Here is a 27,887-nt window from a genome sequence, read left to right as displayed (position 1 = left end):
GCCGCAGCCGCGGGAGGCGGAGCCGCCGTTGTCGCTGCCGTGGGGGCCGCGGGCAGTCACAGCCACAGGTAGGGTCTGGGGGGCGGCACGGGATGGGCCCCGACGCTCGGCTCTTCGTCCGCGGGTAACAAATGTGGCGGGGGGGTGCCGGGCCCAGTGCGCCCGTGGGAGAGCGGGGGACGCTGGGCCCGCGGGGTTAGCAGGGCGCGGGCAGGCTGTAGGGTCGGAGGCAGCGCCGCGGGGCCTGGCTGCTCGGTGGGGTAGGGCCTGGTGCCCGCGCGTCCCGGCCCGAGGAGGGGCTGTGGCTGCCCCGGTCCCGGGCTGGGTCCGGTGCTCGGCGCGATTCGTGCGCGGAGCGTGACGCGCGGCCCCGGCCGCCGGGGGGGGTGAGGCGGCCTTATGCGGCTCCTTTGTTCGCCCCCGGAGCTCCCGTGGCTCGGGAAGGTGCAGCGAGGTGTGGGCACGGCGGGCGGGCGTTGCCGTTGGGGTACCGGGTGTGGGGGTGCAGGGAGGTGCCCGTGTGAGTAACGTGGGGTGAGTCGGGGTTCAGCTTGCGGCGCGCTCTGCTCTGTTCGCGGTACGGAGACGGTGCCGTGCAGCTGGAGCTGAGTCTGCTCCTGCAGGAAGAAACCAAGCCCGAGGCCGAGCCGCGTGTCAGGGGTGCTTCCAACGTGGGAGCTGGCTGTGCAGCTCTGGTACCTGCGGAGTGGGAGCCCAGAACTAACAAAACCCGCGTGTTCTGCGCTGCTCCCTCCCCTCCCCCTGCCCGTTACCCTGACCTGCCCGGGGCAATGCCCAGCGGTGCGTGGCCGAGGCGCTGAGCTCATTTGTGCCCGCGCTGCCCCAGGAAGATCCTTCTAAAAGCCCTTTGTGTCAAGCTCTCTGCTTCCCCTTCCTCATCGTGGTGCCAACCCGAGAATGCTAAGCAGTTCAGGCTCTCGAGAAAGGGCTGCGCTTTGTGATCTGCAATGACCCAGTTAAACGGCCGGGCAGCAGGATGAGCGATGAGATGGCTTTGAGGAGCCTGCTTTGGGCTGTGTGCATCCCCTTGGGGCAGGTGCCTGGCCGTTGCTGAGGTGGTTTTGCCTCTGACTCTGGGAAGCAGGTAGGGTATGGTATGTGCTCCCAGATGTGGAGTTGTGTATTTACAGCTCTGTTTAGATCCCAACACCCAAACACGCTGCGCTCGCTGCCCTGCTCAGAGGTGCCGGGCATAGTGACAGAAACAGGCTTCAACTTATCATGGAAGGAAGGGGTCTGTACTGGCTTGGCTGCCTTTCAGTCAGTTACTCGTGTGCCCTTCAGTCTTCCCTGTCCACTTTGCAGTATTCCCTTTACCCTTGGGCCCAGAATACAACTTTCTTCTTCAGGAGTACGGTTTTCCTATATGTAAACAGTGGTGAACTGTTCACATTTTAATTTTACAACCAGACTTCTGGTTTGACAACTTCTGATTGCTGAATAAAGCTTTAACATATGAAGGTGTAGATGATAGATTCATTTTTGGCTGAGTTAATTTTTTTAGTCTGTTGCCTTTTTATAACTTCTTTCCTGCCTTTGACATATAAAGGGGGAGAAGGTGGATACTATAATACAAAAGGGGGTCTTAGCTCAGTGTGATTTTCATTAGACCTGCACCCTGTCAAGGTTTATAATTCAGCTGTAACAGTGAGTCCAGTACAGACCAGCAGCAATCACAATGAAATTTTCAATGTGCTTTGTACTGTGGAAACATCTAAGTTAACATTCTTGTAACCCAGTACTTGCATTAATAGTGAACTCAGTGGTGCATGGCAAGAGGATATGCTTCTATTATCTTAAAAACAAACAAACAAAAAACCCCACATCTATTAAAAAAGCAAAGCTCACATACATGCACACAGAGGAAGGAACTGTAACAATCATTTGGCCACTGACACCCTGCGTAGTAGTTCTGGTCCCCAAGTAATGTTGGGCGTTGAGAACAGAGGGAATGCTCTGTGCCCTGTTTGCCTGTCAATGAGTTGTCCACACAGCTGGATGCGGTAGGAGGGAGGCTCCATCCTGTCCAGCTCACTGCCCTTTGGAACCGAGCTCCCAACTGGGGGAACTCCTGGGCACAGCAGGTTGGCTGGCCATCCCTTGGGTTTGTCTCCAGTGCGATCATTCTGTTCTTCATAATGTCCACTCACGGGCTTTACTGTTTCTGTTCAATCTCTTGATGTTAGGATCTTTGTAAAGCACTGTGTTGGGCCTTAACTGCTGGTGATTACTTAACTGGTGACTTGAGATTTAGCAAAGGCTGGGTACTGTGACCTTCCCCTTCACAATGCCCAGCGCCTGCCTTCCTTCTGTAGAAACACTGAATTCTCTGTGAGTTGATTAATTTGCTTTCAAAGATAAATTTTACAGTACAAGATGATCTAGCGCTGATTGTAGCATTGATTATATTCAAATCCTCAGTGCCTAAAGAATTAGCCCAGGCACATCCTATATGTTGAGAACGTCCTTTAAAACTTACCTGAATGCTGCAGAAGTGACAAAGTTTAGAAAACAAGAAAATTGTCCTGCTGGAAGGAAAGCAAAGAACCAGTAAGAGGTGTGAATGGCTTTGTACAATAGAGACATGTTGGTTTCCCTGTCTGCCAGAGCTGGCACAAACGTGTTTTCCTCCATATCTCCTGTTTGTGTAACTGGGCTGGTATCTGTCTGAAAAGGTGACATTGACTGCTGGCGCCGTATTTTCTGTCACTTTGTCTCTGTGTAATGTGATTGAGATGAAGCCTGTGATAAAGATTTAACAGTGATAATTGTTCTTTGGGTTTAGGCAGGTGTTTTTTTTCTGTCCTAGGTTTAGTAAATGGAGCTTGGATTGGTCACTAGCAGCAGTTGAAGAAATACAACATTCCGTGCAACACTCAGTTCTGCCTATAATCTTAATTACTGGTACATTAGAGTGTTGTTTGTTTGTTTTTTAACATCCCACACTACTTCTCTCCTGTAGCTTGTCTCTGTCAATGACTTGTACACAGCATAAAGCCACCGTATGGGCTGTGCTTTTCTAATAGTAGTTACAAGAAACAGGGCAGCATTTTAACTTTCAAAAAAAATATATATATATATACATATGCATATTTGTTTTAAATTCTGTCCCTTCAGATGAAGGAGAAGAGCTGTTACTAAACAGGTGATTTTTCTGTATTTTGAAAGTGAATGGATGACTGAAAGTCAAGGCACCATTATTTGCTGTGTATAACCGAGGCTGATGTGTTTCTGGTTGCACAAGAGGATCTAAGAATAATTTGGATGGGAGAGATGCTGTTGGAGGCATTATGTGAGAATTTTAAATCCGCTGCAAAATCAAATATTGGGATAAAGTGACTGCCCAAGTATACTACAGAAGGATAATTTTTACCTGAATGTCTTATGGATACAGATGAGTTAGGAGGAAGAAACAGAAAACTCCTTTGAATAATAAATTATGCCACTTGCATATGTTCGTCACTTGCTGGCATTCTTTTAGCTGTGATGCAAATCTGTAACAGTTCCATTAACTTTATTGTTACGGAGAAATTCCAGCATCAATATGTGAGTTATTCTTTAATATTTTTTGCTACAGGTGGTAAATAAATGCAGTTGTTACTATGCTGGACTTCACCACTTTGCAAGTTGGTGGAGTGTTGAGGTTGCTTAGAATTAGTAGAGCAAAGCTAATTTTATGCTTGCCCGGATCTTAACATATACAAGAGACTTGTGTTGACAAAGTAACACAACCTTATTAACAACCTTATCAGTTGTTAATTCAGGGAGAAAAAATGCTTTATTTAGCTTCCTTATTTTTGTGGATAAGTGTATGCTGATACTGCTGCTTGTTTGGTTAGCGTGAGGGTTTCTGAGTCTTGTTAGCCTTGTTTGAATTCTCAGTGCCAAACCATGAGTTAGTAAATAACGTATTCAAATGGCCAATAAATTTCCTTTTGGCATTTATATTTAGATTTCTTCATAGATATGCTATTGTTAGCCAGTAAAACATTTCTCTCATAATAAACATCCTTTGTATGTATGGCAGAAGTGGTATGTATTAATAACCTGATAAAGAAAAAAGGATGCATGAAATAATGTGAAAAACAGCTACAAAAAGCGTTGATGGTTATTTCCTTTCTTGGGAATAGATTACTGAGTGTTATTTGTATGTCAAAACAAGCAATATCTGAACAATTCATGTCCATGAACTGTTGTAGCTGCTAGTTATCTGCAGAGACTGACTTTTTATTTATGAATTGTAGCTTGCTGGTGGTAGAGGACGCAGTGGGAAGCTGGGTGAAATGGAGCCCTTGCAGTGCTTCCGTTAATTTGCTCAGTGACCTTAAGAAAATCCCTCTTTTTTTTTTTTTTTTTTTAATGGTGGTTTTAGGTATGTGTTGTCATGGGACAGACTCTTGAGAGCTCTCATATGTTTGTTTAAAATCCTCGAGAAATGCTTGTAAACGTTATTATTCCAGATCAGTCAGGCAAAGTAAGGTGTCTTACTGGCAGATTGCTGGTCTCGGTTGGGAATTTATTGAGTTAGCTGAGGGTTGTTTTGCTGTTTTACTTTTTCATTCCTTCATCATTGATATGAGTTGGTAACACAACATGTGACATGGCAACCCAATGCAAAATGCATTTTTTTGGTGGTTTTAGCTTAGTTTCAAGACTAACAGAAGCGTGCTGCATGTAGCTTAGTATTTATAGTTTAGTATTGTTTAATATAAATTCCTACATCACATGTTTTTGTGAAGCAAATTAGCTTTTTTTCAAGCTATTTTTTTTTTCAGAATTCTAGATTTCCAGAATAAAACCTGGCCCTGATGATCTTTTTGTTTAAAATAAATACATTGTATTTTTACATTGTGATTAGGGACAACTGTACGCAACCATGAAACGATACTCCAAGTAGCCTTATGTTGAGGTTATACCAACCATTTTAGCCTGTTTAACTTGAATAGTTATAAATGCATTGAATGAAAGACGTGGGGGGAAAAAATCAGTGACTCAGACTAGTTGACTGGGATTGAAATGTGAAGTTGACAATGTGGAATTGACCCAGTTTGGCTTTTGAGATGAAGCCAGAGCTCTGTGCTGCTGGTGCAGGTTTCAGTAGACTGGCAGCTGTTGGCCGCTGGTGCCCATTTGTGTTGTTTCTGAGTACACCTTGGTGCTTGGCTGGCGATGAGAGACTCGAGTTAGATGTTATAGTAGTTTTCTGACCAGCTTGGGTTTTATTAATAAATATACTGGGCTCTTGAGTTTATTTCCACTTCAACAAATAAAGGAAGTGTAAAGCTATTAAGGGGCACAAGGTGGAAACATTCCCCATCAGCTTGGTTAAGCAGCAGTGCATGCGAGCTGTACGTGCGGTTTGGTTTGGTTTCACTAGCATGACTGTGTCATCTTGAGTAAATAAGCAGAAAAGCAGTGCTAAATAGAAGTTGGAGAGGGGTTTTCAGGAGAAGCAGGTGCTGGCAGAGAGAGTGTTGCTTTTGGGGCTCTGCATACTTGGTGTTCTCTGCAGGCACGGTGCTGCCAGTGCGCGATCAACTTGCTGTTGCTGTGAGATTGGGTCCTTGGGACCCACATGCTAACTGCTGCATGCTAACAGCCATTTCTCTTCTTTCCTTTTTGAGGAGTTGCATATCCAAAAAGTGGATGTTCAGGATAACATGTCCAATGTGTCGGAAGAGAGAAGCACTAGACAACAGGACATTAAGAAAGGACTTCAGTTTATAGAGTATGGTTCTGTGTTTTTATTCTTATACATGCTTATACACCCTTACATACAAGATGGATGGAGAAGTCCTTTTAAACAGTACCAGGGGAGGAAGATAGTGAACCTGCATTTCTCCTCAGAATATTTGCTAGCATCAACGTGGAAATGGAGAGCAGACTTCAAGAGCAGACAGCACCCCGCTTTGTTCCTAAGCAGAGCAGACTGGAGGTGGGAGGGTGTTCCCTTTCAGCCTTTGAGGAAAAATCAGCACTGACGTTTTTCATGGGTGGATAAAATCCACCTTACCTGTATGGACGTTTGCACCTAAGACTAGGTTGCTACTGACAGGGCTGAGTTTGCTCACTGCTGCCTCAATGTTTCTGCTCTCTTGAGCTAAAGTTTAACTTAATAAAAAAGCTTAGCAGTAGTTAATTTTCACTTGGGTCAGTGCCAAGTTCTCCTCTAGGAGATCCTGACTAGCTTGAACTGACTGTGAAATTTCACGTTAGTTCACTGCTCATATAAGACATGGGGAAAAAAAAATATCTAGAAAGTGGTTCCCAGATAACCTGTATGGGAAGAGATGGCATTCCTGTTTTTCCTTTCCAAAAGTTTGTAAGTAAATACAGGCTTGGTGCTGGAGAAAATCTCTGTAGTGTGTCATGCAAAAGAACTTTTAAAATTCCTTAAGTCTTATTGGTATGACTTAATTAAAACTGATATGTTCTTTTAACAGATAATTTGTAACTTTATAATGCTTACAGAAAGATTTGCAGTTCTCATGTATATGAAATGTTTTTGCATGTTGTAAAAGAGAAAGAAGGGAATTGTTTTTAAACAAACAACACTGAAACGTTAAATCCAGCATTCAAAATCTTGATACGTTTTGAATAGCAGAATTAGGGCTGGCCATGTAACTTCAAATTAAAATGACTCAGTAATTCTAAAACGTAGCCATTTAATCAAATCTACTCTGCAGCTCTCCTGCCTTGTTCAGTGCAGGCAGTAGAAAACATTTGGTGTTTTAGCCTGTTGCAGCAAGTGAGACTGCTTTTCATAATCTTTTCAGCAATGTGTACCATAAGTAAATTTTGTAATTTCTTTTTCTAGATCTACTTTGCCCTATCCAGGGACACAAGAACAATATGAGGTAATGAAACTACTTTTGCATTTCTAGAAGTGTTTTTTGACATGGGGTTATCTTATTATATTTATTGTTGTTTTCAATCATCATTTAAGTAATAGAGTATGAATGTTAATTTACAGTGTCTGAATATGGGAGCCGGAGGACTACTTATATGTAGGACTACCTGTGATAGAAGTATTCAGATATTTGGATATCTGGAAGTTGCTCACAGAGCAGCTCAGATTAACTCTTTCCCTACTAGCCCTGCTAGCGTTAGGGATGAATTTGAGGCATTCATTGGATAAAGTAATGTGCTCTTCTGGGTAAACTTTAGGGTAGCACAGTAAAAGTGAGGTAAAAGGACTTCAGGCATATATGTCTTCATGACACATGTTATTCTTATATGTGTTGCTATTTTGCATAATTTTTGGACTTACACTTTCACATTCATCTTTCTAGCATTTTTATCAAAGAAAAGGTTGTTTCACTGGCTTTGAGAACACATTGCTTAAAAAGTAATTGTTCACATTTTAGAATGAAAAAATCATTTGTTTTACAAAAGCAGCCTTTGTGTAATACTTGTTTGCCAGTTGCTGGGGCTGCTGTTTGCTAAAAGAATGTAGGGAACACGTAGATATGTCTTAGAAGTTACATGTACAAAATAATTCTTTTATAAGTAGCTCAGCCTCTTTTGTTTCTGTGTATTGTTGTGTTGAGTATTAGAGACTGAAAAAAATGTGAAGAAAAATAGACAAAGTTTTAACTTGATTTTGGTTCTATTAATTTACAAATATAAATTTTCTATTTAAATATATATTTGGAAATATGGAAGATTCACAAACAGTATTTATTTTGTGTGTTTCTCTTCTTTGTTACAGTTATTTATACGAGAACTTGTTAGAAATCTTTTTAATGAAGGGAACGATGTATATCGAGAAGGCGATTGGAGAGGATCACTGAGTCACTATACAGAAGCTATAAACATAGCAGATTATGCAAATTCTGAAGAAATACATGTTTCTGATGATATTTTAGAGAAGTTACATGTAAACAGGATAGCATGTTTTTCAAATATGGTAAGCTTCTACTTAAACTGTGTGATTTCTTGAGAACAGAAATGAAGGTATGGAGAGCTTAATAGTGAAAAGCTCTTGGTTTGAGAATTGGAGTGTTTCAAATAATCATTTTGGCATACTCTTTAATCTCATTTTTTTACAAGTATAATAACCTAGATATTTTAGCTACTAATATTAGAATTTAACCAAAAAGAGTCATACTGGACTTGAAAGTTGGTGGAAGAGTATTTTTGTCCATTTATATGGCGGATTGCATTTGAGTCTGCCACTTCCTCTGTGGAATAAGATGTGAAACAGCTAAATTGTCTATGTAACACTAAATAGATTTTATGTGAAAGATAGCTAAAAAGAAGCAGGGTTATGTTGGTTGGTGGCTTAAGAAAATTCACCAAACATTCACCCACTGCAGCTTATATGAATGTTTTACAGTGTTTCAATAGCTTAATTTAATACAGTTTACATGCTATATTCTAACAATAAAAACTGATCTGATTAGTTCCTTTTTTTCCTTTTATCCCTCGTAGGGACTTCATGAAAAGGTTCTAGAAGACTGTGAGATAGCATTAAGGTTGAATGAAAACAATTTCAGAGCTCTGTATCGGAAAGCAAAAGCTTTGAACGAACTGGGAAGGTATAAGAAGGCTTATGATGCTGTAGCAAAATGTTCTCTTGCTGTGCCGCAGGTAGGCAAATTATACTTTTTCTGATATTTTAAATAAATTAGTACAGAAAACCTGTACTTACATCAAGACCAGTACAGTTTTGTTTTAAATGCAATAATATGTATTTATTCCTCTTCTTTTTTTTTAAATTGTGGATGTTAAGGCTGACAGCAGATACTACAAGCCTCAAATTCAGTTTGTTACATTAACTTTCAGCAAAGGAAATACTAACTTCTCCATATGTATGAACTGCTATAAACTTTTGCAGTAAACACTAGAACCATTTAACTATTGTTTAAAATTCTCTAGTTATTATACTCTAAACATTAAAAAGAACCCATAAAGTGTAGCATTTATTCCTGTGATAGCTGTTTTTTGGCTTTTCATGAATTTAGTAATGTAGGTCTTACCTGTGCATTGTCCTCCATCTAAATCCCTCTAAGTTTAGGCTATGTCTGTATTAGCAAGCAGTGTGTGGCATAACAGGAGAGGATCTGTAGACTGGAATGATGATACTGAGGATCTGATTTCCATGCTTTTTGTGTTTTTTTTTTTTTTTTTTTTTTTTTTTTTTTTAAGAGTTGGAGTGCATCAGGTATGCTCCTGCAGCACTTCTTTCCATTTAGTTTCATCTTAAATGAATCTAATTTGGCTCTCTGAGACCATTCATAATGCAAGCTAAAATGCAGTGAGCGAGGATGATTAAGAGATTCACTTCAGAACTGCATTCCTGATTTGATCTAAAATGCTGATCGAAACTTACATGCTGTGCTCAAAACAGACTTAGGACAGATTATTGAGTTAATTTTTTTCTTCTCTGTACATCAAAAATAGTGAGAGAAAACACACACACTTCTCACCATCTCTGGTTTTGGAAAATCTTTGTTATTTTTGATTCAAATAGACAGGTGCTTTCTCTTCTATTTTCTGGTGGTTTTTTCTTTCTTTTTTACTTCTAGACATTAGAATAATTTTGCTTAAGGATAGCTTCTATATTTTTTCAGTGCAGCTTGTAGTCCTATGTGCTTGTGAAAGAACAAGTATGCATTAAAAGGCATCTGGCATATAGAGATCTTGCAGAATATAGATTATTTGAGATGCAAACAGATGTCTTTGACCAATTGTTAATAGATATACATTACGAATTTTTATTTATTTCCTTTAGGATGAAAGTGTGATTAAACTGACTCAAGAGCTAGCTCAAAAATTAGGGTTAAAAATAAGGAAAGCATATGTAAGAGCAAAGGTAAGACTTCATTGTAACTCTTACAAATTTCTACTGTTTTAAAAAATTCATTGCTTTCTCTCTCTTGATCTCAGTTTTGTACCTAATGAAGATATCTTTCCATTGCAGCCACCCTCTTCAAATTCAGTTTCTAGTGATATATTAAATCAGGTAAGTTCTCACATTTCAAGTGAACGTTGACTTTAAACTATGGGGAATGACTTTCATAATTTCACAATGATTAAGTAAAAATTGGGCAATTCACATTTTATTTTGCTGTTATTTATTTATGTGCTGTTATTTTGGATTTCAGGGTTCCATCAGTCTTTGTGTTTGATTTTGCTATATGCTTATTGCAAATTAGGGCATGAGATTGTTCAAGTTATCTCTGTAGAATAAATGTTAGCTAGAGCTTTAGATCCAATGTAGGGAATATATTTAATGCCTTGAGACAATGGCATAGTTAATGTGGTTTGTTTGTTTATTTATTTTATATTACTGAGAGTAATTCAAGTGAAGGGTGCTAGACCTTTAACTTGCCAAAACTTGACCTTGCATTTGAACTTAAATATATCTTCATATTTCTAATGTATCTGAGTAGCACTAATGAAGAAGAGTTCTTCATCTTCCTTACAGACTTCTTTTCAGGTGAATATAGACAACTTAGTTGTAAACAGAGGATTGTGAGTAGAATGAGGAAATAGAGGAACAGCACATTTAAGTTGCAATTTGGACTCTTTTATTCTACCAAGTATCAGTCTCACTGTTGTTGGTTGCTTACAGATTTTTAGTGCTACAGTGGTTGTATTTCAGTCTGCAAATGGATACTTTATCTGAAAAAATGTTTGGTCTTTAAATTCCTAAGCCTAAATGTGAGGGCTTACCTTCTTAGTCTGTGAAACAGGTTTGAACAATTTTAAAGGCTCTTGTGCAAAGTGCTGAGAGGTATTTTTTTTTCTCACTTGCAGAGTTCTTCTTCTGTAGAAGATATTGAGTTAGGTGAGTCTTGTGTTCCAGTATTAATGCTAGGAAACTAGATTTATCATGTGTACCTACTTGTATTTGTTAAGAAACTTCTTCATAAGAAAATGTAACTTGTCATTTGAAAGATCTGTGACAAAAAGTCTGATCTGATTCTCTATAAAACTACATATTGGAGTGGCTGATCCAATCTCCAGTGGCATTCCCCATCTTGATATGACTAATTGCCATTAATGCGATTGTCTTGCAGATCTCTCTAACTTGGAAAAGTAGGAAAGTGAGAATATGCCAAAGATTTAGTAAAGTATCAAGTCTGTAACTTTTGCTGTCTTTTAGTTTGAGAAGTATATAAGCACTGAGATAGAGGTACATGTCAACTGGAAGTTAGAGGAAACAGAATACATTTATTTGCTTAAACATTCTTCACGTTTCTCTACCCCCACCACCCCATGTCAGCATGATAAACGTTATGGGAAATATTTTTACATTTCTGACTAAAAGTTGAGCTCATTCCTGTGTTATCTGTTTCAGATTTATCTGACCAGAAGCAAGAAATGGTTTCTGCTGCTTCTTCATCAGTCTTTGTTTCTGAATTGTCTAAAGTGGCATCAGTACCCCTGTCATCCTTATCTTCTGTTATGTCTCTTCAAGTGGAAAAGGTTTCTTTGCCTTCTGCAGTGTTGGCAAATGGAGGAAATGTTTCATTCTCTATGCCAGAAGCATGTTTAGATTGTGGAGATGGAGATATAATTATTGGGGAAGAACTTGACGAATTACTTGATTCTGTGCCTGATCCAGATGAAAGTGTAATGGTAAGACTTTTCGTTGCTTTCTTTTCAAAAGACTGTTCTTTTGAGTGACATCTTGTGTGTTGTTTTTTTCTTTCTTTTTAGTGTTTGTTTGTTTTGTTTTTCAAAGTGGGCAGGTAGTGAAATGTGAATTAACTTTCCCGGTTACATCGAGCTGTATTTGTGTACAGTCAACTTGAGTCTCTCGGATGTGCATGCTTGCAGATGTGTCTGTAAAGATAACATCAGGACCCTACAGGGCTCCGAGGACAATCACATTGGTTTTATGTGTTGGAAAACTTAAGTGAGGTTGCAGGTGGAGGGTTGCTACTTTGAGAAATATTTCTACCAGTACTACCACTGTGGGGAGGGATACTAATTCTATTAGTGTGGAAAGTGAGGCAGGCATTTGAAGTCTGGCAGATGTGTATTTGTTGCAAATGAATCCTCAGTGAACTGGAGGTTGTTGAAGCGCCCACCCTGGCCCTTTAGAAAGTCAAATTAAGCATATGCTGATAGCTTTGCAGGACAGTGGTGCTTATGCTGTGGTCTGCTAGTGCATCCACTAGAATCTGTGTAATCGGAGCTTTGCCCAGTCTTGTGTCCTGCATGACCAGAAATAGCTAGATCATCATGAGGCTGACCTTTTATATTTCTTAAAAGTATTACAGAAATTTAGGCATTTGAAGAGTTGTTTTTCATTACACTGTCATTCTAGAGTGTTAGAACAAAATAAGAAGCATACAGAGTTCCTCAGCTGTCAGTCAGAATGAAAGCTCTGACTGATGACCAGAGATGGCTAAACTTATTAGCAAGTTTACTGACTCTGGGTTCTGGCTCTGACAGTCATTTGGAGCCCTTAGGATCACAGTATTAAATGAGGCTCTGGCATGTTCAATTCTTTAATTAGTTTTGATTTAAATTTCTCATTCAGCTATGGATGCAGCTGTAAATAAGGTTGATTACAGAAGTGAACTTGTCTTGTGTGATTTCTTAAAATAAGTCCAAGCATTTTTTTATTTAAAGTTTTATGTGGTTTGTTTTGTGTGTTAATAGTAATATAGATCGTGATTGTTAAGAAAAACTAAGAAGTTTGCCATAGTGAAAGCCAAGAGGAAATACAATCCTTCAAGACAGACTGTGGTCTCATGTAGTATAGAGCCTGAGTGGCATGTAGGCTAAGAACTTGGGACCAGACATTACCTGAATTGTGCAGACCAGCTTAGTCAACCTGTAGACAAGGAGGGAGCTTCCTGGGGAGGCAGGGAAAGAAACTCCCAAACTTGGTCATGTGCTTACCAATGTTGTATGGTTTTCCTTGGGTGAAGAAGGTGAATTGGCTTATACAGAGCACAATATCATTTGATTCAACTTGAAGATTTGTTTCAAAGCTAACTCTTAACTCCTTACTGTACTGAAATTTGAATTATGTTCTCTTTTTATTTAGAAGAAATCATGTGGGTTGGACTCTTCTTCCTTTTCACTATTGTCTTATGCTTCTAACATAATTTGGTAATTCAATTCTGATTTTTAGTTCACAAAAAAAATCAAATCCATTATTAAATTCAGCTAACTGAACCATTAAAGTGCTTAGTTCATAGAGAATTTCTTGATTAGGGCACTGATATGTAATTTCTGCACTTCTGTAAGTGTCCTGCAGTTCTGCACAGTACCGAAGGGTACCTCTTATTGTTGTTTTGCTGTAGGTTTACCAAAACTTAGTAGAAACTTCACTAAAAGAAAAACTGTTACAGATTGTGTTCTTGAGAGTTTGTTTTTTTCCTCCTGTGCGTGAACACTTTTTTAAATTCCTTTTTATTCAGCAAACTACAGGTGCCAGGGGACCTATTCCTGCAGGAAGTGTAGCTCCCAGTGTTCCTTTCTCTGCCTCACTGCTGGGGACGTTGCCAGTTAGCACAGGATTTGTTCCTTCGCCTTCTCTTTCAGAAATCTTTTCACAGCCTTTGGCTTCTTCACTGGAAAATTTTTGTTCACCATTAAGCACCTTTTCAATCAGTGACCCAAAAAGAGGTAAGAAATGAGTCTTAATATTTGACCTTATGATGAGTTAGAGTTGTGAATGAGCCAACTGGCTTCCCTTTTTAACAAAGAAATTTTCACCACTATTCAGTAATATTTAGTACTTCCATAAAATTTGGTCGGTGCTCATATTTAAGAGTACTGATGATCAGTATTGGTTATACACAAGATTTTATAAATAAAGCTGCAGTTTACTTGGGGTCTGCGTAAGTATGCTCTAAGCTCCCTCTGTGCATTTCTTTTTTTAATTTGTTGTGGAAGTTAGTGGTTTCAGGTGAAAAAGTATAAAGAAGGAACCATGCTAACTTCAGGCTTTATTTACTTAGGTATTTATTTTAACAAAGATGTACTCACAGCTTAAACCATTTCTGATGATTTCACGATAAACAGGAATCCTAGAAGTCTAGTATAATTGTGTTCTCTGAAAATATAGCAATATTTCAGATTTGGATTCAGACTCCAGGTACTGTAATTATATAGTAAAGTCATGTGAAATACCAAGAAATAAATAGTGAACTGGAATAGAAAAGAAATAAGTTTTGTCTCTAATCACCAGTATTACAGAGCATGCTCTCTTTAAAACGAGGCCAAATGTACAAAGCAAAATTTAAAATTCTCTAAACCCTCTTTCATCTCCTTATTTTTGCTAATCTGGTATTGCTTATCTATCTACTGTTTTTGTACTGCACGGGTATCTTTATATTCCTTCAGCATGTCTGCAAAACTACCGCTAGTGTTACTTAGATGGTTATATTGAACATGATTGCCCAGTAATTTGTCAGCTGAGTTGCTTACAATGGGGCTTTTGCATAATTGAGAAAAATAAAAAAATAAAAAAATAAAAAAAAACCAACCAACTAACTAAACAAAACCCCATAGAAAACAATAAACTTCTCTGTTTGTCCAAAAAAAAAAAAAAAAAGCACCTTTGCTTATACTTTGCAGGAATAATACATAATTTTTGGGATAGGATGCTTTGAGGAACTGAAACTTCCTTTTATTCCTTTAGATCTCTCAAGTTCAGCTTCTAGAGATGGAACACCAACTCTTAACAGCAATAATTCCCCATTTTTTTTAATTATTTTTTTTTTTTTTTTTTTTTTTTTTTTTTTTTTACATCAGTTCAAATCTTAATGCCTCACAGGCTTAACATAGACCTTAAAAGAATATTCTACTATGAAAATTAAGAAAATAATGGCACTTTTTTCCATACCAGAAACCGTATGCTAATAGTTTTTACAGTAGCTCAAAGCAGCAGTAATTGAACACAGGAAAAAAAATAATTTTAAAATACAGTTGAAGTGTAAAATAACCAACCAAAGAGAGAGAAAATCTCTGTATGGTGTGGGTGCCAAATGTTAGGAGTCCTGGAGAACTGTCTTAGTACAGGAACAGAGCAGAGGCTGCCTTGTGTCTAAGAATCCATTTGGTCTCTGTGTCATAGTCATGCCATGTATTTCCTGCAGATACTGGCCCTGCTGGCCACTGACAGTGTGTGGAAGGGTGGCATGAAGGTTTGCATCCTCATGGGCCAAGATGGAGCAACAGCCTGGCAACTGCTGCTGTTCACCCTGTACTTGCTTGGGTCTTGTTATATGCTTGGTTTGCTGTGTGTATGGCTTTTGTGAAATCTGTCCCATTTCCTAGATATGTAGTTGAGTTTGTACTTGATTTTTTTTTTTTTTTTGTGCAATCTTTCTTATTCTTTGAATAATAATTTAAATTTTAAATGTAGAGAAATGAAATGAGATGGATCAAGTAAAATACACTTTTTTCCAACAGATAAATGGCCCTAGTAGTTTGTTTGGGTCTGAAAATTACGTGGGAATTGCAGGTCAAGCTAGAAATGAGTTTTCAAATGTTTTTAGCAGTGCAACTGCTAATATACCTGTATCTTCAGTACTTGCCGGAAGAAACCCATTAGAAGGCACACACGAGCTAAGACAGGCCTGCCAGTTATGTTTTGTCAAAAAAGGTAAGGGGCCTTGGGACTCAATTGGGTTGATTTTAAAGTAGTCTAAAGCATACATTTAAAATATTAGTGTACATAAAATACTCTTGGCTTCCCAATAGTGTTCAATTCCAACTTGTTTTTGCGGTTGTAGTATGATCTTATTATTAAGGAACTGGTAGAATGTTTCAAGAACTCTATTGTCTTTCTTCTTTTCTTTATTTCTTGTCCTAATAGGTTCTTGATTCCTAAAACCACCACAAACCATCACATGCCTTCCCCAACCTGTAGGTTTACTGTGTAAGGTCATTCACATTCTGTATTCACTTTCCTCCCAATGCCCAGGGTACTGTGAAGAATGACACCTTTGCTCAAGACTAAAAAAAAAACTTGCAATACCCTCTCTGATTGGCCATGGGGAATTGAACTGCAGTTCAAAGTACCTGGTAACCTTCACGTCCCATCTGTTTTATTTTTTTTTATTTTTTTATTTTTTTTTTTTTTTTTCTCCAAACTAATTCTAAATCATAATCATGAGGCTTCCAAACCTTAGTAATAATTAACTTCACTGTATAGACTCAAAAGATCTTAACCTGTACTGGGCTTTAATATAACTAATCTAGGTCTGAGCTGTTGCTGTTAAACAGAGCTGTATTCTAGAAGCAATAGCTTTTATTAAGACTAATCTTAAGAAAAACACAAAAAAGCACCATTTTGTTTCAAGTTACAGGTGTCAATAATGAAGTACAGCATAGTAATCGATCTTATAAAGACTTGTATTGAGACATTTGGGGAATGAATATTGCAGTTTTAGGAACTCCTTTATTTGGTTAAAATTATTTTTACAAGAAAAATCCATGTCAAATCCAAGTCATATTTGAAAAGCCACAGAACATGCTCTGTTAAAAGCCAGAGCTATAAAATGTCGGTGGAAATACTTGTTTATATCTTGACTTCTTATATAAAAACATCTATTTCTTCTCTTCTTTGCATCTCTATCAAAGCCTTTAAGTATTGCGTCCTTATATTACCTGCTAGTGAAGTTGTGCTGTGCCATCAGGTTCCGCAGGGAAAATGGGTCACACTCTTTTTTTTTTTTTGTAGTTTCTTAAATAGCAAAGTTCACTGAGCATTGCTAATCTTCAGACTTACTCCCTGATTTCTTTCTTTCAGAAGTAATACAATCTTCACCTGGGTATCATCCTAAAAGCAGAGTTTAAACGTAGGCACATCTTTGCTTCCAAAATCACAAGGCTCTGGGAGGGGCATTTTTATTTTTGGCATGTATACTCCTTATCTAGTGTTTTGTGTCTGAACATAGTAACTGTTCTAATATAAATAAATAAAGGTTAAATTGGATCATTTACGCATTCTTGGAGTTCATCTACATTGCCTTCTTGTAAGTAAACAACTTTTTGTTGTTTTAAACAAAAAGTTTTAAATCAAACTTTAAAAATAAAGTTTTAAAATAGTGTTTTGGGAACGCATGCTAAGGAATTTGAAAAAATGTAGCAATTTGTACATTGTACAAATCCTCCCATAGTACTTCTAAGGTTGTAACACAGCACCCCCTCCCCAAATAACTTGTGCTTTTTATTGCCAGGACTGGTCGTTTTGTAAGTATTTATTTATTTCATTCTGCTCAATGTGATTGTTAATGAGTTTTGGTTCTTCAGACTTGCTGGTGCAAGTAAGAATTCAATATAGTGTGTTTGTGTACTTTGCTTTTGGTTGTATGTGCCGTCTGTGTGTGGAAATGGTACAAGTATGCTGCACTTTATGTGAATATAAGCAATTCTCTGTGATCATTTCAGGTCCTAAATTATTGGATTATGCTTACCATCCCAATTTAGAACATAAATGTAAGAAGGATATTCTAATTGGCAGAATTAAAAACTCTGAAGATAAATCATGGAAAAAAATACGTCCAAGACCAACAAAGACACAATATGTAGGACCATATTATATATGTAAAGGTACGTGTTGTTATAGACAGTAAAATGTTAATGCCTACGCTCAAAGTAATGCCTTTTAGCTTTTTCACAGTGAAGTATAGAATGAGTTTTTGTTCTTCTTCATGGGAGGTGGGGAAGAAGGTTCACTGGGCTATTTATACTTTCAAAGGCCATGAGGGGAGCCATATTTTGACGATTAACAAGATTATTTAGAAAAACATGAGATGTACTTCTGTCCTTAATTATGAATAACTTCTCTTCTGAGTATGAAGTATGAGGTGATATTCTTACTTTTGCTTCATTTTACTGTGTCACTTTGGGCCTTTTTCCTGTAAATTATGCATACAGTGATTACTAAGAAAAGGCACAGGAGTAGTGCCCCTCTGATTTCTAATATTTCCCCAAAGCTTTGGTGTATGTATGTGTTACTGTTTGGCAAGCCAGCACAAGGAAGGAGCAGAGTCCAGAAAAGTGGATCCCACTGTCTTGACTGCAGCAGGTCTTTCAGGGTGCACCCACCTTCTCATGAGGAGTTGTATTCTCACAAAGATATGCTCTGGACAGGGAGGGGACATGCAGGACAGCTTTTTTCAGCTTCTTGTCAGTTAGCAAAGAAACTGGTCTGGCTGTTAGGCAGGCTTGGTACACCACCCAGCCACCTGCAGCTCTGTACAGTGTATTTTGGGCACCTACTATTAAAAAAACAACAGCAGAGCATTCTTGTTAGACTTGTGCATTATGAACTTCTGCTTATGGTGTGAGCAAGTTGACTAGTATATTAATTAACAAATATCTGTATTTAAACAGAAGTATTCTGGCTCTCAGCATTGTTTGTCTTAGAGTAGCGGAGGATAGTGCATCAGTCTTTTTGAGGAGCTCTAAATTTTCATCAAGTCATTCTGTATGAGGTTCTGCTACTATCTGTTAGAGTTTAGTGACCTGTTTACAACAGGTATAACTTCTTTATTTAACACTTTCAATGGAGATAGTAAAGATTTTCAGATAAACTTAAAATAGGAGTTATATAAGAGCAGTGTCAAATTCAGTGGTGTTATTCTAGATGTTGCTGCTGAAGAGGAATGCCGATATCCAGGTCACTGCACATTTGCGTATTGCCAAGAGGAGATAGATGTGTGGACACTGGAGCGCAAAGGAGCCTTTAGTCGAGAAGCTCTTTTTGGAGGAAATGGAAAGATCAACTTCACTGTGTCCCGACTTCTTCAAGAACATCATGGATTATTTATGTTTCTTTGTGAGGTGCTGCTTATTTCTAATAAAATAAAAATTATAATAGATCATCTATTTATCTGTTAAGAAGTGCTTTGGTTTGTGACTAACTTGTATATTTTGAAATGCATATTGAGTAATAATCTGAATAGCTCTAAAGTAGAGACTAGTTGAAGTCTATGATAAAATATTTAAGGTGAGGTATATTCTTAATATATAAAATATATACTCTATAATTACTTGTTTTGTATTCCAGAAATGTTTTGATCACAAACCCAGAATAATAAGCAAAAGGAACAAAGATAATTCATCTTCTTGCTCTCACCCTGCGATGCATGACTTTGAAGATAACAAGTATGTCTGAAATACCATCTCTTTAATTTTCAAATTAAAAACAGATTTCAGGGTGTTTTTGAATATTGAGTTTCATTTTTTACCTGTTGATTAATTTATCTTCTTTGCTGATTAACTGTGGTGCTTTGATGGTATTGAGAAGACAAACTTACTGAACAAGGATTGTTTCACATAACTAAATTGGAAGTGAGCTCTATCTTTATCAATGCATTCAAAAGTAGTGGTGTCTACCCTCATACTTGAATCCTATTGCTCGTCTACCCAGTGAGCTGCATTGCTGTAATGATACGTGTGATGTTAAATTCATATAGGATTTCATAAGTCTGCTCTTTCTTCAGTCTTACTCAATTTTGCTTATTTTACATTAGTTTTAACCCAATCAGTTAAGAATAGGTTTACTTTAATTACTTGAAATTAATTACCTGAAATAGACTTTTAGGCCTATTATTTCAGTTGATGAAAAGTAGTATGACAAAAGTGTCTTTCATTATTACTTGAAAGCTAAGAAAGATTTTATAGCAGTATTAGTGTTAAATAGGTTTATGATATTAAATATATTTTATTTCTTATGTAATGGAATCACAAATGAGAGTGTTTTAATTGCTTTGCTTTTACTCTGCTTCACTCTAAGCTCTAAAAGCAAGGCTTTTACTTTGGTGCATCAACTCTTTAATGATGCTCTACCAAAGAATAAGTACTTTGTGTTTGTAATTTGATTACACTATATACTTGAAAGTAAACATGATGTGCTTTGCCTTTTGGAAACCAATGATCCAGTTGGATTGGGTTCAGCAATGTTTTGCAGAAGAGGAACCTCTTTTTTTTACCTGGATTTTACAAGAGCACTAATTCGTAATGCTAGTTTACCCAACCTAGAAATGATGATTAGGTGCTACTTCCTTTTGGGAAGGCTTCTTGTTTTCTGATTTCAAGTAAGAAATGTTAAAAAGGCACTTGAATAAGCTGTGATAAAGAATGGTTATTTTATGTTGTTTTGCCACACACAAAAGTAATTTTAAGGCATGTCTAAGACTGACTCTTCTTGAAACAGGTGCCTTGTCCACATTTTGCGAGAAACTATGGTGAAGTATTCCAAAATCCGCCCTTTTCAAGTTCGTTGTCAGCTTGACCTGTGCAGACATGAGGTGCATTATGGCTGCTTAAGAGAGGATAAATGCTTTTATGCTCACAGTCTGGTAGAGCTTAAAGTCTGGATAATGCAGAAGGAAACAGGTATATTCAGCAAAGTGCTCACCTTAATCTGAATCCTGCTTCTTCCTTGTCTCACTTCCTCCTGAAATAAGTAATTTGGGATCAGTGCATTGACTGTCAAACTGCTGAAATCTTTCACACAGAATATTCAATCAACAGTTGTATAAATTTAATACAACGTATTGAGTAAGCCTACTAGCTTTTCTAAAACCTTTCTGATTTTGTAATAAAAATTGTCAAAAACAGTTCATTTTCATGTGATTTTTTTTTTCTTGAAATAAAACCAAAAATGTTGCACAGTTTTTTACCAACCCTCAAACCAAACACAGATGGCAGTCTGTGTTTGTGTGGAATGATAGCAAATGTTATAGTATGTGAGCATGCTGTGTAGCTGCGATGGGAGCCTTAGCTGAAATAGTTGTAAGAATGGCCTTTCTGAAACAAGACCTAATTAACAAGACTTGTTTAAGATCTCTTTAAAGAAGACAGGGATAATCTAGTTTCTTTCAGCTGGCAATTTGAATAATTTTTGGTGGTCTCCAATAAAATCCAGGTTTTCTAAATAGATTCTCAGTGGATAAGTACATTATGTTTACATAAATACTCAAAGATGTATCTTAACTTTTTTGAGCAATCTGTAATTTAAGAAAAAACACTTCTGTGTTAGCTTTTCAATGTGATCATATATACAGTATTTCTATTTTGGAGGCCCCTGTGAGATTCTTACGAGTTTGTGTGTATATGTGTATATATATATTAAAAAAAAAAGTATGTAAAACATGTAAAAAATAAAAATAAAACATTGTGACTTGAGTATCACTCCAGGTTGGGCATTTCTGCAATTTTAGGATAGTCGTAAGTACTTTTTATCTTCCTTTACAGGCATTTCACATGATGCTATTGTTCAAGAATCAAAGAAATATTGGCAGAACATGGAAGCTAGCACCCATGGATCACAGGTATTTTAATTTTGCCATGAAACTAACTCTGTAGCAACTCTGGTAATTCTTTTTCTGGGTCTGTATAATGTATTTCAGAAATCACTTTTAACTCTCCCCGAATGATCTTTCAGTATAGCTTTTCTTGGTGCAATTATGCTTAAAATGCCTTCTTTGCTTCAATGCAATTGCTTTTTTTGTTTTTCTTATCCTGTCATAGGTGAAACATGAAACCTAAATGCCATTTCAAAGGCAGCTGCCATAGGGCTGTTGATTGTCTTTTGTGTAGGACCTTTATCTATTTAGTTTATACATCATATTCATATTATCACAACTTCTGTGTACATATAGTTAAATCAGAAATAAGTTAAATAAAAAGGCATTCCTTAAGAAATGTCTAAATATGAAATTAAAGCTGAACCATTACAAGGCATGTAGCTGTAATATCTGCTTCAGGACATAGATTGTATACTTTTATTGTAGGGGTAATTCATAATTATGTGTGGATTTTCTTTGCAGATACAAAATACTTTTATTGTGTTGTTATTTTTTTGGCTTAAGATCCTTGGGAACCAAATGAAAATATGGATCACTTAATTTGAAGATTAAGTTTGTTTGTGGCCAGTGCTGGAGAAATGGTCAAGTTAATGAGCCAGACAGAAACAAAAAATACTGCAGTGCAAAGGCAAGACACCCGTAAGTAAGACAGAACAGTGAAATTTTTGCCTTTTTGTAGCTGTTTAAAGCCTCTCTTGGGAAACTTTGTTACTGCTAAGGAAGAGTCCATACAAGGAACTCAAAAGTGTATCGAAGCACAACAGAGTAAATCTCTTTGAAGTATGTTAATAATTTGTAATGAGAAATGCTACAGTGGCAATTTGCTTTTTTAATTATAAGTTATGGTAGAGTTTCCCAGCAAAATTCAGGTTAAAGCTTTCCCCGCCTATTTGAGATTTACGAAGAAACATTCGTGGCTTTCCTGGTTCTACTTCTGTCTACACACACTCTGTCTTTTCTTAGTAATACTTTTTTTTTTTCATTGCATGCGTCCATTTTTAACTAGGTGGACCAAAGATCGCCGTGTGGTGCTAGTGATGTCTAATGAACGTAAGAAATGGATGACTATTCGTCCTCTTCCAGCAAAGAAACAAGTGCCTCTGCAGTTTGATGTATGTTAACCTAAAACTAACCTTGTTGGTTAAGAAAATGGGGGTAACTGGAGAATACCAGTAACTGAGCTTTTTTTCATCAGTTTTGCAGAAATTCTCATGGGAGCTGGTGGGGATGTGCTAATAGTGTTTCTGCAGTGCTAAGTCGTAACATCTGAGATCAGTCCTTTTCTGCTACTGAAGCCTGTTCTCATCAGTGGCAGTTAGTCACTTTAAAAAGTGATTTAACTAAATTCTAACTATTTACAGTAAGCATTTCAGAAATGGTTTAAACATCTGTATGCTCTGGTAGTTTGGTAAGAGGCAAAAAGTAGTCATGTAACTTGCTTCAAACAGTTTACTCTTTCTGACAACAGTAATAGTGGTTGTTTGTTTTTTTTTAATAGAATAAACACAGTTTTACTTTTCAGGTGATATAAATGTCAATTGGGGGGAGAACACTAGCCAAGACTTAAAAAGCATTTTCTGGTATCATTCATTTACTCTTTATATTCATAAGGAGTATTTTTTTAATTCATGTTCCAGTTGTGCAATCATATTGCTTCAGGCAAGAAATGTCAGTATGATGGAAACTGCTCATTTGCTCACAGTCCCGAGGAAAGAGAAATGTGGACCTATATGAAGGAGAACAGCAGTAAGTTTTTTTTTTTTGTTTGTTTTTTTAAAGTAGACATTTAAAGGCATGCTCTAACTCTTTTCATTTTTTTCCTCAATAAGTTTTTAATCCACTTTAGTCTTTTGTAGTAAGCCTTGCAGGAGCTTCTTTTTTAATTTGAATATACCCAGGCTGGATATTCAAAAATAAATAAAATGAATGATATTACCTATTCATGGCCCACAGTGTATTTTAGCAGTAAAGTAGTTTGTATCTTATTTTTTAAGGTGTTAGAAGCAGCATATTGATCTGTGTATTAGTAATGTTGTTTAGTACTTACGCTCCATATTGCTGTGTGAACACACAAGGATTCTGTGGCTAGCATATGGTGGCACGCTATTTGTGGAAGCATTCCCTGTTGTCCCCTTGGCCCTCCTTCTTGCCCTTGGGTGTTTACTGGGAATGACTGTGCATGTTCAGTTGTTGATTTGTTATCCCATTAGAGAGTTGCAGGGCAGGATTAATCAAAAACGATAAGTAATACATGACATAAATGATACTGGTATTGTCTGAAAGTAAGCAAACTAAATCCAATCAAAGTTGTAGCATACTTTGTATTAGCATTTAGAAATACAGGTATTAATATACCGTGACATAGTTGTTATCTGGTGGCATAGTTGTTATCTTTACTCTGGGTGTCTGTTCAGAAACGTGTAATATCTTCCTTTCCCCTAGATAGGCAGAAATGGGTCTTGGTAAGTAGCCAGAGATTCATATTGCTCTTGGCTCTTATCTCTAAGCTCTGTAACTGTCTATACCGTGTCCTTCCTTTTTTCTTCTTACCATAGATGGGAACTGAAGTAAGCTTGCAAACTCAGTTATTTATCTAGTATTCTCAAACTCCTGCCTTAATTGCTAATTACTTATTTTAGCTTCTGCTCTCATTAGTTCAAGACTTGGAGCAGTTGTATGACATATGGCTAAAAAGTCAAAACCAGAAAAAGGAGATGATACAGCTGCTCAGGCAAATAAAAGAAAATGGGAAGCAAATTCACATGCCGACTGACTATGCTGAAGTTACAGTAAGTAAATATAGACGTAATTCTAAATTCAAAGTGCCTGTTCCCTTCCCTCCGCGTCAGTAACACACTGTTGTTCCTACTTTCTTGGTGCTTCTTTAGATGATACTGGCTACACTAAATGAAAACTTTAAGACTGTAGAGCAGTATTCTGAATTCCTATAAAAACAGTGAAGTTCATAAACTAAAGATGATTGTTTAAGTAGGAGTATCTGATGAGCTAAACAATAGGCCAACATAAAGAAAACATTTAAAATGTATTAGGAACAGTTCTGTGCTTATTGTATTCTCAATGTTTTGTTTTTCGTATAAATTTCTTATAAAACAGGTGGATTTTCACTGTTGGATGTGTGGGAAGAACTGTAATAGTGAGAAACAATGGCAGGGTCACATTTCTTCTGAGAAGCATAAAGAAAAGGTTTTCCACACTGAGGATGATCAAAACTGCTGGCAGTATCGTTTTCCAACTGGATATTTTAGCATTTGTGATAGGTAAGTGTTTTTTTAAGACATCAAAAATGCTGAAGAGTGACAGTTCATAGTGTAAATAATCAGTGCAGTTACTAGTTTTAACATGAGATGTTCTAGTATTTCTTGCTTTGTAAATATCTTTCAACAAGAAAGTAAGTAATGGACAGTATTTTAGCATGCACTGTTACAACTTAGGGAGTGACAAGCTTCCTAAGCGTGGAACCAAATGAATTTCTTGTGTGGCCTTAATAAAAGGTCACAAGTTAATTGCAGCTGGGCAAAACTTTGTCAAAAAATGCTGTTGTTATTACAAGTTTATTTAGGGATCTGCCTTTCATTACCCATGGAACACAAGAACAGTACCTAGCTGGATACTGCTATTGGAGCTTTAAGGCAAGTAGAAATTTTGTTGGCACAGACCTGTTGTTTGTTTTTTTCCCCTGCATTCAGTTGTACATGTTGATGCTCCCTTTGCTCCTCTTAAATGCAGCCTGTTTTACCTGACTGCAGTAGATTTTGGTAAGCCAGTTGGCAGTTCTTTCCAGCGTTGGAATCTTCTTGGAAGGCTAAAACCTTGGGAATCTGCATTTTGGATTTAAAAGTTCACTGTGCTCGTCCAGAGACCTTTGTTATTCAATATCAAGTTAAAGATTTTGAGTGTTTTAGAGATTTAGAGAAATTGCATAGCATATAAAGCAAGTTTTTTTTTGTCTGGGTGGTCTTTGCGTGGAAGTTTACATGCCCCCTTTACTAAACTTTTAGTAACATCTGGAATGTATTTGATGCTATGTATGCTAATGGACCTCAGCTGTGCAGTATAAAGTGAATGTAAACTGGTACACTTACCACTTAATGGAAAAATACTAGAATAAAATGAGTTTTTAAGTCATGCTGAGTACTTCAAAACCAAACTTACTTAGCAAAGGGAAAATATTTTTTAACATAAATAGTTTTTGAACAAAAGTAGTTTATCTTAGTGGATTAAATGTTAAGATATTAATTTAACTGATAATTTGACTTTACCAAATTAAAGATGTGTCAATCATTAAATGACTTGGTAAAGTAGGAGCATGAAGAGCAGAAAGAAAAGGGTCAGCTCTTCTCTGCAAATACTTTACAGCTACTGTCTTGCTTAAAAGGTAGAATACTCTTCTAGTTAGGTTTGTAACCTTAAGATTTTAGTGTATCTGAGAAACATGACTGGGAAAAATACCTAGATAAAATAGTTGTCATGATAACGTGATAAAAGCGCTATTTGAAATGTGTCTTAACAGATACATGGCTGGTACTTGCACTGAAGGAAACAACTGTAAATTTGCCCATGGAAATGCTGAACTCCATGAATGGGAGGAAAGAAGACAAGTTTTAAGAATGAAGCTCAGCAAAGCAAGAAAAGACCACTTGATTGCTCCCAGTGATAATGACTTTGGAAAATATAGTTTTTTGTTTAAAGATTTAAACTAATACTGAGATGACATATACATGTTACCAGCTGGAAGCATAAACCAGAGAATTTGATAGTAATCAAAAGCATGTGACAGAAAAGCTGCAGGTTTTCTGCTTTTATTGGCATATATTCCTCCTGAACAGCAAAAATATAGTAGATTTAGGGGGATTGAGTGGACCTGTCTATGCTCCCATGAAACAGAGTGGTGATTAAAAAAAAATCTGAAGTATTATGTGCTTACTCACCTCCTGTTGGACAGAAAGATAGGGAATAGAAGGGGGGAAGAGAGGTTATGTCTAGGAAGCCCCCCTAGTATCAGTCCTTCAGTTGAAAAACTTTAAGGCATCAAGGTATTACAAAACTGAGTGTTATAGGTTAAGAAGAAAATGATGAATGAAAATTCTTCAGATCTGTTAATGGAGAGGATTTGTTTAAAACAAAGTTTGCTACTTATCTATATGTAGGTTGCTAAAAAGGATTTTCTTATTAAAGATTTTAAACAAAATAACCATTTAACTACAATATATGTTGAATGGGTATTTTTTTCTCTATTTGTATGTTTCGATATCATTTACTGAAAAAGGATCTTGAGAGGAAAAACATATTAATTTTTGAAAATGAAGTAGTTAAAATTCTGTTTCTTGGTATTTGCTGTTTAAATGATGATTTTGAAAGATTACACTTGTATGTCAGTATTGTGTATTATTGTATGAACTAATGTTGCCTGTAATAAAGAGAACTTTACACAAAGCTGTTTTCTGCATGTAGCCTCTCAGGACTGAGGTTTTGTAAAAACAAACAATGATTTGCCTATTAGCAAAAGCTTGAGCACCTATAGCTAAAATTTAGAAGGTTGGTATCTGTATCACCGGCTGCTTGTTTGCAGTTTTCTTTATTGGCGTCAACTCTTTGGACTCATCACATTATTAAAATAACAAAAACTGCCAACTTACTTGCAAAATTAGATGAGTGTTTTGGAGCTACATGGTGCTGGGACATGTTTTCAGGCTGTTGACTTCAGCATGATCAACACCTCAGCTCTGATGTGTGTGGTGCTCAAGATTCCCTTTCCTGCAGACCACAGGTAATGGAAGCCATCCACGGGCTGAGATCAGTTCTGACACATGAGCCTTTGGGCTTTATCGTCACTGGAATTCCTATTTGTTTCATTTTGGCTTCTCTGCAGATCATACTTCCAGCTTCAATTTTGTGTTAATTCAGTTTTTGTTTGTTTTTAAATGAAGCATCTTTCAGTCAGTCATTCAAAATAGCTAAAGTGAAGTTTCTCCTCCCTTTTGTTCTCCATGCCTTACCTCTCCCTCCTCTCAAGAGTATTTTTATTCTCCTCTCTTGGCTCACGTATCTAATTAGAAGAGCTTTAAGAATGACTTAAATAGTTGTAAGAATGACTTAAATATGTTGGCAATATACTGTGTATGTAAAAAGTGTTGAACCAAAGTTCAGTGAGACCCATGCAAGTGACAAGCCTGGATGTTATTTCCCTTTCACTTTACGAACTAAAAGCACAGTGAATAATATTAAACCAACACCCTCAGCATGGGGGAACTTGTGTAGTAACTATTCCTCGCAGACTCGGCTGGGGTGCATTTGAATACAATGTACAGTACGCATACAAAATTAGCTTGGTGCTTGAAATACCACCTGTTGTGATGCTAATTTTTTACATTGTTTGTAATAAACTGAGCTTGAAATAGAGTACTAAGACACTTATTTCTGTGACAAAACCTCATTGTATCGTTGCTTTCTCAATTTTATGCTTTCCTTGTTTAATGTAAGTGCTCTGTAAATTATTGGAAGTAATCCTAGACAAAACTAAACATGAAAGCCTTCTTCTATATGGAC

The 27,887-nt window shown here is 37.1% G+C and overlaps 1 protein-coding gene across 1 annotated transcript; it reads left to right on the top strand.

The window, feature by feature from the left end:
- ZC3H7A (zinc finger CCCH-type containing 7A) lies at positions 1–27,882 on the top strand. The gene is given in 24 exon segments (XM_032197481.1): positions 1–68; positions 5,646–5,749; positions 6,839–6,878; positions 7,733–7,930; positions 8,455–8,613; positions 9,758–9,838; positions 9,947–9,988; positions 10,786–10,816; positions 11,330–11,610; positions 13,410–13,617; positions 14,636–14,700; positions 15,409–15,601; positions 17,392–17,553; positions 18,593–18,789; positions 19,016–19,113; positions 20,165–20,346; positions 21,208–21,284; positions 21,825–21,842; positions 21,844–21,959; positions 22,327–22,432; positions 22,958–23,066; positions 23,976–24,109; positions 24,435–24,598; positions 25,852–27,882. Coding segments are annotated over 23 exon segments (2,919 nt in total). The 5' UTR covers positions 1–68; positions 5,646–5,681; the 3' UTR covers positions 26,042–27,882.
- The last annotated feature ends 5 nt before the right edge of the window (positions 27,883–27,887 follow it).

This window comes from Aythya fuligula, chromosome 15 (genome assembly GCF_009819795.1).
Source record: "Aythya fuligula isolate bAytFul2 chromosome 15, bAytFul2.pri, whole genome shotgun sequence".
NCBI classification, from domain to species: domain Eukaryota; kingdom Metazoa; phylum Chordata; class Aves; order Anseriformes; family Anatidae; genus Aythya; species Aythya fuligula.
This window is presented reverse-complemented; position numbering and strand designations above follow the sequence as displayed.